The sequence below is a fragment of the Mustela lutreola genome, chromosome 5, assembly GCF_030435805.1.
Source record: "Mustela lutreola isolate mMusLut2 chromosome 5, mMusLut2.pri, whole genome shotgun sequence".
NCBI lineage: Eukaryota > Metazoa > Chordata > Mammalia > Carnivora > Mustelidae > Mustela > Mustela lutreola.
Window position 1 is genome coordinate 107,296,944 of NC_081294.1, and position 13,585 is coordinate 107,310,528.

Here is a 13,585-nt window from a genome sequence, read left to right on the forward strand (position 1 = left end):
CAGTATTCTAGGGCAAGCCAGTGCTTTTCAGTTGTTTTCACTTTGTAGCACACCTTCAAAATGATGAGAATTTGGGGCACCTGGCTAGCTCAGTCGGTAAGCATCTGCTCGGGTCATGGTCTCAGGGTCCTGAGATTGAGTCCTGCGTCAGGCTCCCTGCCAGGGAACCTCTTCTCCCCCCACTTCTGCTGCTCCCCCTGCTTGTGCTCACTTGCTCTCTTTCTGCCAAATAAATAAAATCTGTAAAAAAGAGAGAGAGAGAAAGAAAGAAAAAATGATAGGAGGAGTTTGATGATACACTGGAATGAAAGAAAAAGGAGAAGGTTGCTTGGAGCCAAAGAGGTTGGCCTAGGGCTCTGGCTGCCTCAGCCCCACCTGCCACCTTGAGGATTAGGACAGATTAGGACGTCAGCTTCTTAGCATCCCTGTACCCCGTGAGGCAGACCAGGGCATAATGTGCCAAGACATCCTGCTTGGGAAACACCACTGCAATCTGCTACCATCTCAGGACTCTATTTATTAAACCAAATGCCTTTCTAATGGATGGATTTTTGATAGTGACTAAAGTTAGAGTTTGACTTTGTGTTTTTTGTCGGTAAAGATTTATTTATTTATTTATTTATTTATCTATCTATCATTTATTTATTTATCTATAAGTACATGTTATTTATTTATTTATATGGGGCTCAATCCCAAGAGCTTGGGATCATGACCTGAGCTGAAGGCCAGACGCTTAACTGACTAAGCCATCTAGGCACCCCTGTTTTTTGTTTTTAATGTAAATAATATAAATTCCCCTTATTGGAAGAGAGAGTGGGAAAATTGTGGTTGGTAGCTTCTCAATTTGTGGAAGGGAAGAAAATGAGTTGAATGTGCAAAGCAAGAAGTTTCCCAGGAAGTACTTGAACCTGGTAGATTTTTGTGGCCCAAGGGAAGTCCACAGCCCAGCTCTTGTGGAGTGGGACTGGGTGGACACTGGAACCCTGGTCACAGTTCCTTCTCCTGAGATCAAGAAGGGGCTTTAAGCACCTCAGTGCCTGGCCATGTGTGGCACATAGTAGGTGCTCACACATTTGTTACATGAATGATGCTTGAAACTGGTAAAGATGAAGGAGTACAAGAGGGGACCAAGGATCACCAGCTTCCCATTTCCTCCCTTCTCCCTGACAGAGTCTTCTAGCTACCCCAGAAATGCTTGGTTTGGCTATATAAAAGTAAGACTCCTTGTATTTGTATTCATAAGCAGTTGACTCTTTGTACTTAATTACCAAATAGACTAACAATAATGCATCCCATAAAAATATGTCTGAGTATTAGGTTTAATTTAATTCTATGCCTGGATTATTTGCATAGATTTTGCTATAAATGTATTTTTCACATAGGATGATCATGGGATCACATTGTTAAAAAACTGAGGAAACACCAGTGGCATTTTTTTTAAAGATTTTATTTATTTATTTGACAGATCACAAGTAGGCAGAGAGACAGGCAGAGAGAGAGGAGGAAGCAGGCTCGCTGCTGAGCAGAGAGCGGGATGCAGGGCTTGATCCCAGGACCCTGAGATCATGACCTGAGCTAAAGGCAGAGGCTTAACATACTGAGCCACCCAGGTGCCCCACCAATGGCATTTTAACATTGTTTTTTGTTACTTCTTTCTTACTTCAGGTGCCCATTTCTTCCTGCTTCTGACACAGTGAGATAAGGATATTTTGGGGGCGCCTGGGTGGCTCAATGGGTTAGGCCACTGCCTTCGGCTCGGGTCGTGATCCCAGGGTCCTGGGATCGAGTCCCGCATCGGGATCTCTGCTTGGCGGGGAGCCTGCTTCCTCCTCTCTCTCTCTCTGCCTGCCTCTCTGCCTACTTGTGATCTCTTTCTGTCAAATAAATAAATAAATTCTAAAAAAAAAAAAAAAAAAAGGATATTTTGTATGATAACTGCTTATTTTTTAAAGTGTTCTGACCTATATTGCTATCTCTGCCCAGAATGTTCCTTCTTCTGTCTTCCTGTCTATAACCCATCTCCATTGATGGAACTCCTACTCATCCCTCATGAGCGAAAAGATATTACTGCCTTCTCGGTTCTTTCACCATTACTCTGGCCAGAAATAATCTCTTTTTTATCCTAGCACTTTCTTTGTTCTGTTTTTAAAACTCATCCCATATCACTCGTTGGTACACAAAGGTAGTGGGGGAGTTGATTAGAGGTGTAAATTCATACCTTGGTTAGCTGTTATTTTATTATCATCTTGGATAGACCACTGTACTCTTCAGTTTCTTCATCCACAGAATGAGGGTTTAGGTTGAGTAACAACTAGCTCTCTGTGGAATATAAATTGGACAGCATCCAGGCATCAGAAGGGTCTGGACCCTTTCCTTAGCATGTCAGCATACAGCCTGTGCTCCTCTCCAACTTCATTATCCCCCTTTCTGTTTGTAGATCCCCTTGGGTTAAAAGTGCAAGGATTTGGCTAAGAGCTTATCTGGAGGAGGCTTTCACTAGGGAGTTTCTCACTGTAACCTGTTACTGATTGACATGTTCAGGGAATAAAACACTTTAAAACTGCCAAACTTTTTCAGCAGTCTGCAACTATTATAAAAATAGTTCTGCCACGAGTCTTTTTTGAAGATCGATGTCAATATCTGTACCTGTCAAGGAAGGAAACCTTTCTTGTAGAAAATTAACTGATGCCCAAGTATTTGAAATTAACATGTGACAATTTTATTGTTTCCTTTCATTTTATTTTATTTTTGCAGTGCATCTCCTGACTTCAGGGGCATTCTGACTGACCGTCATCACAGTGTACCCAACAATAGACCCAGGGTTGCTGGCCCTGCGCTAGAGCAGCCCTTGTATCTGGCAGTGAATGTGTCTGCCTGTCATTGAGAAGGGAGGCCCTGTGAGACATCTGTCACGGGGATGATCTTTGCTTACTATCCCTGTTCAGCTACTTGGTAGCTCCACATTACTGGGCAAGGTCCTTAGACTCCCCAGGCCTGTTTCCTCGCCTGTAACATGGGAATGTAGTAGTAATTGTATGACCCTGTGAGGCCATTGTGAGAACAGAATGAGGTGATGCCTACCTAGTCATTAGCACAGTTACTCGTGGCACGTGCTAGCTGTGATTTTCTTATGATACCTTAACAATTGCCTTCTAGTTTTCATCTCCACTTCTCTTTTCTTTACACAGATGACAGCGTTCTTTGTGGAAATTGATTACTTATCTCAAAACTTACTGGTTTAGAGTCCGTGTTTGATTCTTGATACAGAATACTAAGATTTTATTGACTAGTGCTGTCACTGGTGACATCAGCAGTACTAAGGCAGAAACTTTAAAGATTGATCTCTAGCTTCCTCAAAGGTTTACTCAGGCCAGACCATAGATACACTCCAGAAATAGTCCCCTTGGTACAATACTTCAGTGTTGGTTTATTGTCATTCACCACCCATCCATCGATCTGTGTTTTCTTTTCTTTTCTTTTCTTTTTTTTTTTTTTTGAGATTTTATTTATTTATTTGGGAGTGAGAGCACAGAGAGAGAAGGTGAAGCAGGCTCCTGCTAACCAGGGAGCCCAGTGTAGGACTCCATCCCAGAACCCTGGGATCATGACCTGAGCCAAAGCCAGATGTCCACCCAACTGAGCCACCCAAGTGCCCCCTCTGTGTCTTCTTGAGAACTTGCTCTATGTGCAGCATCATGCTCCATGCCTTGCACAGGTGTGGACACCGTCTCAACTGTCTAGTTGAATGCATCCCTGGGAAATTCAGTAGGCTCCAGAATGGGTTAAAACTTGGTTTTTGCCAGCTCTCGGCTTCTGGCTACTCCGTTGGAATGCTTACTTCTCCTCGCTGGTTTTCCAGATAGATTTAATGGGTTTTTCACATCTGGGACCTTCTGATGTGTGGTGCCTCTGATACAAAAGCCTGTGCTGGGAGGTAGATGCACACGTGAGATTCTTGATCATTTCCTCACTTACCCTGTCATCTTAGGGACTATAGAGGAAAGGGAGTCACATATTCCTGACTAATTCTAGAGAGAATGCAGATGATTTTTTCCTCTGTAAGGGTGGTGAATATCCCTGTCATGGTGCCTTTCACCAGTATTTATTAAGTGCCATTTTTTTGTCAGACCTTGTAGTCAGTGGGGATGGGAAGTAAGATGGGAACTTCCTTTCCTTTTTTTTTTTTTTCTTTTTAAAGATTTTATTTATTTATTTGACAGATAGAGATCACAAGAAGGCACAGAAGCAGAGAGAGAGGAGGAAGCAGGGTCCCGCTGAGCAGAGAGGTGGATAGGGGCTCAATCCCAGGACTCTGGGATAATGGCTTGAGCCAAAGGCAGAGGCTTTAACCCACTGAGCCACCCAGGCGCCCCGGGAACTTAACTTTCTAGCAGTGACATTGGCATTAAGTACACAAGAAAATTAGGGAAATTACAGAGAGGGATAAAAGGTATAAAGAAAAAAATGGGCTAACAGCATAGTGTATGATAGGTTAGAGGGGCTTAAGGTAGATTGAGTGGTCAGAAAAGGTCTCTCCTGGGAGCTGATGTTTGAGTTTGGACTTGAATGATGGAAAGGATCTAATCTCAGGGAAGAACATCTCTGATGGAAGGAACAAGCTATGGAAAGGCCCAAAGGCAGGAATGAGCTTAGCAGGTGGAAGAAGAACACAAATCCAGTCAGGCTAGTGCTGAGGTAACGTGTGGAGTGGGGGAGGAGATTAGGCCACACAGGCGGGCATGGTCTTTAGGTCATGGTGAGGAGTTGGGGCTTTAGTATTAGAACACTGGGGAGCTATTTGAGGGCTTTTAGCAGGAGGCAAATTCTGTTTTAATTTTTAAGGCAGTCACTCTGACTGCAATGTAGAGAACGATCTGTGGGCAGAGAAGCAGAGAGACTAGTCAGGACCTGCTGCTGTGGCCCACCAGGATGGTGGCAGTAGAGATGCAGATAAGAGGTATTTATGCATCTCAGAATACCTCCTGAATCTTCACAGTCTCTTTTTTCCCCATTAGTATTTACTAGAGTGTGCCCAGTATATAATTTATTTCCCACTGCAGGTATAAGTATTAGTGATTATTAGCAAAGCAACACTTTATTACCTACAGATAGTTGAGTTGAAAGTGTTTCACTTCTTAAAATCTTCTGAGTTCTTGTCTGGAGTCTTCAGATGCTGGATAGGCCTGGAAAGACCACTTCCACAGAAGGGACCGCATGTCTGACTGGGTCACTGTGTACCATTTTTCCAAGTGAATTCCACAGCTTCCCCTCTTTGATTCAGCCCAGAGCCACATACTGTCATATGCCTGAATTTGGACATGTTATTTTTCAGAGGGTCATAGAATTTGAGGATGAGAAATCATTTAATTCAACCCCCTCACGTTAGAATTTAGGAAACGGAGACCTGCAGAGCTCTCTTAACATTTTAGTACCCTCTCACATTTTTGATTCCCATTTGAAGAAGATACCTAATTGAGCCATAAGTATAAATCCTTTTATCTTTCAAGTGATTGGAATAAATAAGGTATCTACAAGATAAAGGGTATATTTTTTTTTCCTCGTAGCTTTCCTAATTACTTATTTTAAAAAATTTGTTTTGTGTCTGCACTTCCATCACCCACCCCCATTGCTTGCTGCGTTTGGTAATTCCACTTGAGGCGGCTCCACCAACAACACCTTCACCATTCAGGGCTCCCTCGTGACACATTGTAACCCTTGTGTAGGTTATTCTGCCTTGTATTACATTTTTTACTTTCTAGTATGTAGAGTTTTTTTCTGGTGTTCTATTTTTATGTAAATATGCTGGAAATCCAAATAAAGAAATGTCATTTGAAACTGTGTAAATTTTTCCTAAATATGTTAAGGGATTTGTAAAGAGTTATTTGATGGTTCATGACAATTATTTATGAAGTAAATAATTAAATCTTAAAATAATTCATTTAAATAATTTTCAACTACCTGGTATTTCAAACAAGTGAAAAAGTATAGAAAACAGTATAGCAGATACCCATTTATCCTTCACTCAGATATCATAGAGAATGACCTTCTGTGATATGAACTTTAGATATATTTAAAGTAAATAAAGTGTTACAGACCTCCCCCTTCACTTCCTTATCTCACTGGTAACCATTATCCTCATGTTACTTGTTATCCTTATGCATATTTTTGTTCTTTTATTTATTTATATTTTAACAATATATAATTTTGTGTATTTTTAAAGTGTACACAAATATGGCACACTGAACCTGTCATATGCTATTTTGTAAATGATTGTTTTTGTAATTGTACAAAGTACATCTTTTCATTTTCCTAATGATAGACAGTTAGATTGCCTTTTTTTTCCTATTATGAATACAAACAGTACTAGAATGAATATAAATATCTTTCTGAGTACTTGTTTATTTTTCTAGGGTAGACTCCTAGAAGAGGAATTGCTGGGTCATGTAGACCAGTAATACAGAATCTTTAACTTTACTAGGCCTTTCCACATTGCCCTCCATATACTTCCAACATGCCGCATAAGTAGACTCTTAAGCCTTTTGATAATATGATGAATTTTCTGAAAGTGTCTTTTAAAAATTATTCCTTCAGAAATGTTCAGTTTTCTTCATTTGAATGTTAGAGATAGCTTATAGGTCCCTTGAACAATCCTGCAATTTCCTTTTCCTGATTAAGACTGTGTTTTTGGCCTTGAGTATTTCTTTTTCTATAAATATCCTGTTCATGTCCTTTGCCCATTTTTCCATTGCTTTGGTGTTTTTACTGCCTAGGAGTATTACTTTATTTTAGGCCTTTTCATTTTGTGTTTAATCAAATGGGAGCACCTGGGTGCTCAGTTGGTTAAGCAACTGCCTTTGGCTCAGGTCATGATCCTGGAGTTCCAGGATGGAGTCCCACAATGGGCTCCCTGCTTGGCGGGGACCCTGCTTCTCCCTCTCTTTCTGCCTGTTGCTCTCCCTGCTTGTGCTTTCTATCAAATAAATAAATAAATAAAATCCCAATGTACTTCCATTTTTAAATCTTCCTTTATAGCTAATTAGGATTTGTGATCTCTTAAAGAATCTTTCTCTACCCCAAAATCATATATTATTGTCTAATAATCTTGTTTGTTTGTTTGTTTGTTTTTTGTCTGTCGAAGCTGTAATGTACCTGAAACTGATTTTTGTTTATGATGTAAGTTAGGGGTCAGGATTTCTTATTTTTCTTTAAGGACATCCTTTTGACCAAACACCATCATCAAAAGATCATCCTTTGTGTACTGTACTGCAGTGTGTCCTTTGTCATAAATCAAGTAACTATATACACATCAATCTGTTTGTGTTTTTTTCTTAAAAATTTTATTTATTGAGAGAGAGAGAGTGCAAGCAGAGAGAGGAGCAGAGGGAGAGGGACAAGCAGACTCCCTGCTGAGTGCAGAGCCCTGTGCACAGAGCTCAATCTCACAACCCCGAGATCATGACCTGAGCTGAAGTCAAAAATCAGATGCTCAACTGGCTGAGCTGCCCAGGTGCCCCAGTCTGTTTCTACTTTATTCCACTGTGGGTCTTTATGCCAGAACCATAGGAATTTATTTATTGTCACATTACAGTATTGAGCTTTTCAGTCCATGAACATAGTATATTCTTTCATTTACTTAGGTGTTCTTTCATTTCTTTCAGAGATATTTTATAGTTTGCTGTGTCTTTTGTGTTTCCCTATCTTGCTTATTTCGTTAGATTTATTCCTAGGTATTTGAGTTTTTTTGATACTGTGGTCAATTTTATCAGTAAATTTTCTGTTTTTAACTACTTATTGCTAAAGTCTAGAAATAAAGTTGACTTTTGAATACTGACCTTACTTCCAAAGATCTTGCTTAATTCATTGATTATAATAATTTTTATAGGTTTCTTTAAATTTTCTGGAAACATAATCATGATCTGTAGGATTAATGACAGATGTATTATTTTCTTTCCAAAGATTGTACCTTTTATTTCCTTTTCATGCCTTTTTTTTAAATGAGTGGATACTGAATTTTATCAAATGCTTTCTCTGTGTCCTTGAAAATCATCACCTGATTTGTCTTCTTTATTCTTTTAATGTGGTAAATTACTTTGATTGGTCTTTGAATATTAAACCAACCCTATACTCCTCAAAAACTCTAAGTGTCTGTATAGCTTTGGATTTGCTTATTAATATACTAAGGAGTTTTACATACATTTTTGTGGATGAAATTGGCCTGTAATTCTTTTTTTTTGTAATGTTCTTGTTGGGTTTTTGCTATCAAGATTCTGTTGGAGTTTTGAAGTGTTTTGGTAAGAGTTGCCCTTGTTCTATTCTGTAGAAGAGTTTTATAAGATAAGTGCTATTTCTTACATGTTTGCAAGAATCAGTGGAGAAATTATCTGGGTTTGGAGTTTTTCTTGTGGAAGGGCTTTTAATTACAGATGAGTTTCTTTAATAGATGTAGGATTATTCAGATTAGCTATTTCTTGTGTCATTTTTGCCAATTTTAAAACTCATTTTATTTAAATTTTTGAAATATTTGGGTAGGTCCCAAGTTTGACTATTTATAATAGGCTTATTATTATTTTATTTTTTTTAAAGATTTTATTTATTTATTTGACAGAGAGAGATCACAGTAGGAGAGAGGAAGGGAAGAGATCACAGAGAGAGAGGAAGGGAAGCAGGCCCCCTGCTGAGCAGAGAGCCCGATGTGGGACTCGATCCCAGGACCCTGAGATCATGACCTGAGCCGAAGGCAGCGGCTTAACCCACTGAGCCACCCAGGCGCCCCTAGGCTTATTATTTTTAAATCTCTGTAGAAGAATTAATTTTATTTTAATCATTATTTTCATCATTCTACTCATGCAAAGTTTCTCTCTTTGCTTTCAGTGTGCTAAGCTCTTTCCGTTTCAAGAAACATAGATTCATTCAAGTTCCTTCAAGTAATGGAGACATGTGACCCTCATTTTAAAGCTACCTGTAACCATAAGAGAAATGAATCACAGGGAGAACAAGATCTCTAGTACAGCTTGGCTTTAGTGAGTCTAGAAATGTCTGGTTAATTAGGATATAAGACAACTTTAGAGATGGAACTGGTTTTCTTTTTATCCCCTCAATAGTAAGAGTTCATGATATTTTAACTTTGAGACCCTCATTATTGGCATGAAATTTCTCAACTACTCTGTGCTCTCCTCTGCTTTTTTTTTTTTTTTTTTAAGATTTTATTTATTTATAAGGAGGCAGAGAGAGAGGGAAGCAGGCTCCCCACTGAGCAGAGAGCCCAATGCAGGGCTTGATCCCAGGTCCCTGAGATCATGACCAGAGCCAAAGGCAGAGGCGCAACCTACTGAGCCACCCAGGCACCCCTCTCCTCTGCTTTTTCTTCCTTTTCATTGCTAACTATCCCTTTACTTCCTGCTCTGTGTAATTTTTCTTCATTCCTTTTGTTTCCTCATAACTTCTTACTCATGATCTCCAGTGCTTTGTGGCCTTGTTCTGTCTTCCTCCAGATTGAATCAGTGCATGGTACTCAGTTTAAACTCCCAAGAGATTATTTGATTAGTTCCAGAAGCCCTTTTATGTGAGGCCATCTCTAAGACTCTTGGTGAGTTACACAGTGGCCACTCTTGACCAAGCAGGTATTGCCCAGCATGGTGGGTTCACAGAGCACAGCACATGGATGCCTCGGGCTCACTTGCTGCAGTGGTCTCCTGCTGGACAATTTCCCTTAGGACAAGTCTATATGTGGCAAGTACTGTAATTGGTTAATAGAGGCAAGTTCTAGAAGTTAAATTAGTGTAAGTGTTTGAGCTTTTCTGCCACTTTTTCTTTTAGATTTTATTTATTTATTTGACAGAGAGATCACAAGGAGGCAGAGAGGCAGGCAGAGAGAGGAGGAAGCAGGCTCCTTGCTGAACCGAGACCCCAATGTGGGGCTTGATCCCAGGACCCTGAGATCAAGACCTGAGCCGAAGGCAGAGGCTTAACCCATTGAGCCACCCAGGTGTGCCCGCTTTTCTGCCTCCTTTACATGCTCTGGTGAAATGCCAGTGAAAAATGCTGATAAAGCTAATACCTAGAATTTGGCATTATAAACCTCTTCAGTAGTCGTCCATCTAGAACTGAAAAAATTCTTGTGCTACAAACTCAAATTAGGGCCTTGAGCAATTAGCTATATAATGTGTGCAGTTTTAGGATGGATAAATGAAATTGACAGATTTTAAATATAAGCAATATTAAAAACTCACAAAGAGTCAGATTGATGAATGTTTAATGAGAAAGCCGTAGTAGTTACCTCATTTAGGTTGCTTCTGGTTTCCTTTTTCATATGTGGAAACCATCCTGTATATTGCTCAGAATTCTTCTGCAATAGCATGGTTCAGGTTGAAGACAAAGAGGTCCTCTTTCCCTTTGTGATACTTAATCAGTAATGTATTTAAATACCAGAAAGCCATCTTTTGCCCAATGCATTCTCATTTATGGAATAAATTATAGATATTACATAAAAGCCCTTTGGGTACAACAAGTAAAATTTCTTTTTAATTTTCTAGGGGGATTCAGAGAGAGTAATGATAATCACTGGACCAAACATGGGTGGAAAGAGCTCCTACATAAAACAAGTTGCATTGATTACTATCATGGCTCAGATTGGCTCCTACATTCCTGCAGAGGAAGCAACAATTGGAATCGTGGATGGCATTTTCACGAGGTAAAAACATTAGTTCTATTTGAATATATTTCTGAAAATAAAGCAAGCCCACATTGTCACATGAACTTTCTGTGTACATATTTAGATGAATAGATTTGCTCTTAAAATATTTAAGGCTTTGGAGCTTAAAGAAATCATTTTATCATGAATATTAATATCAGAAGAGCCCAAGGAGAGCATTTTGTCCAGTAATTTTCAAGTTATTTTTAGTTCCTGAGTTCTTTAACAAAAATCTTATCTTATATAAAAGATGAATATTTAAACAGATAAAAGCAGATCTGCTTTGCCTGAGTCAGAGTGGAAGGCTTGCAGACTTGCCTGGATAGGCTGTGCAGAGAACAGTCTGAACACCAGTTCACACTCTCCTTGTTTTATAGGTAGGGGACTGAAAACAGACTGAAAAGGGCAGTGGCCCAAGATAATTTAATTTATATTCTCTCTCTCTCTCTCTCTTTTTTTTTTACTCTAAGAAAATTCTCTACAGCCAACTGGGTCTTACCCTTTATAAATCTAAATGCATGTCATATTAAGAATACAGGTGAAATATCCTGGTCTTACTAATAGGATAATCATAGTTTAATCTATTTATTCAGCTTTATCAGTTCCTTAAGTATTATACTTCTTGCATTTCCTTTTTTGGAAAAATTAAATATAGTCTATATTGTGTAGTTAAGCTTTGTGTATAAATTGATTTCTTGTCTAGCTGCATATTTATATGATTCTTGACTTTGGAATTACATCAGAATATATCACATGCTGATATTGATGCACCTGAGTAGACATGAAAATACTTTATCTTAGAGTTTGGTTTTTAGTCTGAGTGAGAAAAGCAAGGAGACCTAAATTCTTTTTGATGGCATATCACCAAGCAGATGTTATTTTGATCTCTGTATATTTGCAGATGAACTCAGTATAAGAAATTTAAGGAATCTTTCTTTACTTTTAAATTGTCATTTTCTATTTTGTAAAAAAAACAAAAAGTATGTGTTTGTGTGTATGTAAATATACTTGGTATTTTATTTCAGTTACACTGTTAGGGAGAGGGACAGAGAAATTTAACAAAGAGCAAAAAGATTTTAGAAGATTCACAAAGAAAAAGATTAAAAAAGTAAGGTGGTTTGTCTGAAAGAGAATCTTGTTAGTGAGCAGAATGTCAGATGTTTTTAGATACAAGTAATAGAAAAGAAAAGAAGAGTTTACTTTTCTCATATAACGAGAAGACTTGGGGTGGACTGCTGCTTCTGCTCCTTCAGTGGTTCTGCAGTTTTGTTGGCCTTTCTTTCATAGTTGCAAGATAGTTGTTGTGACTCCAGACATCACATCACATGAGGAAAAAGGAAGAATACCACAGTTCCCCCCAACACCTTTTATTTATTTCCAGAAAATCAGTACCTTTTCAGAAGCCTCTCAGAAAACTTCCACTTATATCTCACTGTCTTGGCCGTAATTGCAAGGGAAACCGAAAGTAAGAATTTGCTTTTGACCAGCTTTCCTCATGGAGTTAGACAAGTGTTTGGGAATGGATTCAGAGGTAATCAGAAAATGGTTTATGTCTACAAAAAATGAATTCAGTGATGATAATAAAAACAGCTAAACTTTATTATATATGTGTGTGTTTTTAAAACTTCTTATCAGTGTATAGGGACTGCCATGTGCCCTTTATATTAATACTTTATATAAAGTAACATTCAGTGATAGCAAGTATAAGCCTACTGAAAAAGGACAAGCCACACTAATTTCAGGAATTTGGGGGTATTTATTCATTTTCATTTATTCATTCATCCAACGCATACTAACTTAGCATCTACTGTATGACATATATGACTATATGACATAATGACTATATGATTGGGACTACGATACAACCATGGTTTCTGTTCTGGCATTTACGGGAAGAGGGAGATTTTCTTTTTTCCATAGATCCCGACTTCATTTATATGTAGTAAGTAGAAATATGCAGAGACAGAGCAGTCGTTTAGGCAGTTGTGTATGGAGTCCAGAGGGAGAGATGAAAGGTAATGATACAAATTTGCTATGAGACATTTTTGTATAAGCGATAAGTAAAGTCTTAGGTATAGGTGAGATCTTCTCAGTAGAGAGTATAGCGGAGAAAATAGTGCCCTAAGGCTGAGCCTTAAGACTGCCAACATGGCATAGATGAGTCAGATGATAAGCTAGAAAAACCAACAGGAGGACAAAAACCAGGATGTTACGTTGTCAGGAGAAGACTCCTCCAAGGAGAAAGGAAGTGGCCAGCAGCTCAGAGTGGTCAAATGAATCAGATGAAATGAAGCCAGAAAAGTCAACTTTGATCTTGACAAAATGGTGGTCATTAGCAAGAGCTGTTTTGTTTGTTTGTTTAAAAGATTTGTTTATTGTAGAGAGAGAGAGAAAAAGCATGAGTGGCAGGGACAGAGGGAGAGAGAATCCCACACAGACTTTGCACTGAGCATGGAGCCCAGTGCAGGGCTCAGTCTCATGACCTTGAGATTATGACATGAGCCAAAACCAGCTGTCAGATGCCCAACCACCTGTGCCACCCAGGTGCCCCAGCAAGAGCTGTTTTGGTGGAGTGGTGGCAGACGGTAAAGGAGTGAGCCAGAGGTCAAGAAATAGACTATACAGGTGTGGCCAGGCAGCTTGGCTGGGAGGAGGAGGTGAGAGATCCAGCTTTATGGCTTGTTTTGTTCGTGAATGGTAGACTTGAACATGATTCAGTGGAATATCCAAGGGGATATGTTATATCCATAAATTTATGATTTAAAAAATGCTTCAATTACCTTGGAGGATATTAAAATAAGTTAATGATATTTATAATAACAAAAATCATTAATCACTTTGGAGAATGAAAATAAAAAAATAAAGAGAGAATCAAGACAATTCTGTCTTTCCACA

At 38.9% G+C, this 13,585-nt stretch overlaps 1 protein-coding gene across 1 annotated transcript in view; it reads left to right on the forward strand.

Moving 5' to 3' along the window:
- The window catches only part of MSH3 (mutS homolog 3), a 198,228-nt gene that overhangs the window by 140,912 nt on the left and 43,731 nt on the right, over positions 1 to 13,585 (forward strand). The window contains 1 exon segment of the mRNA XM_059175350.1: positions 10,533 to 10,690. Within this exon segment, the coding sequence (XP_059031333.1) occupies positions 10,533 to 10,690 (158 nt within the window).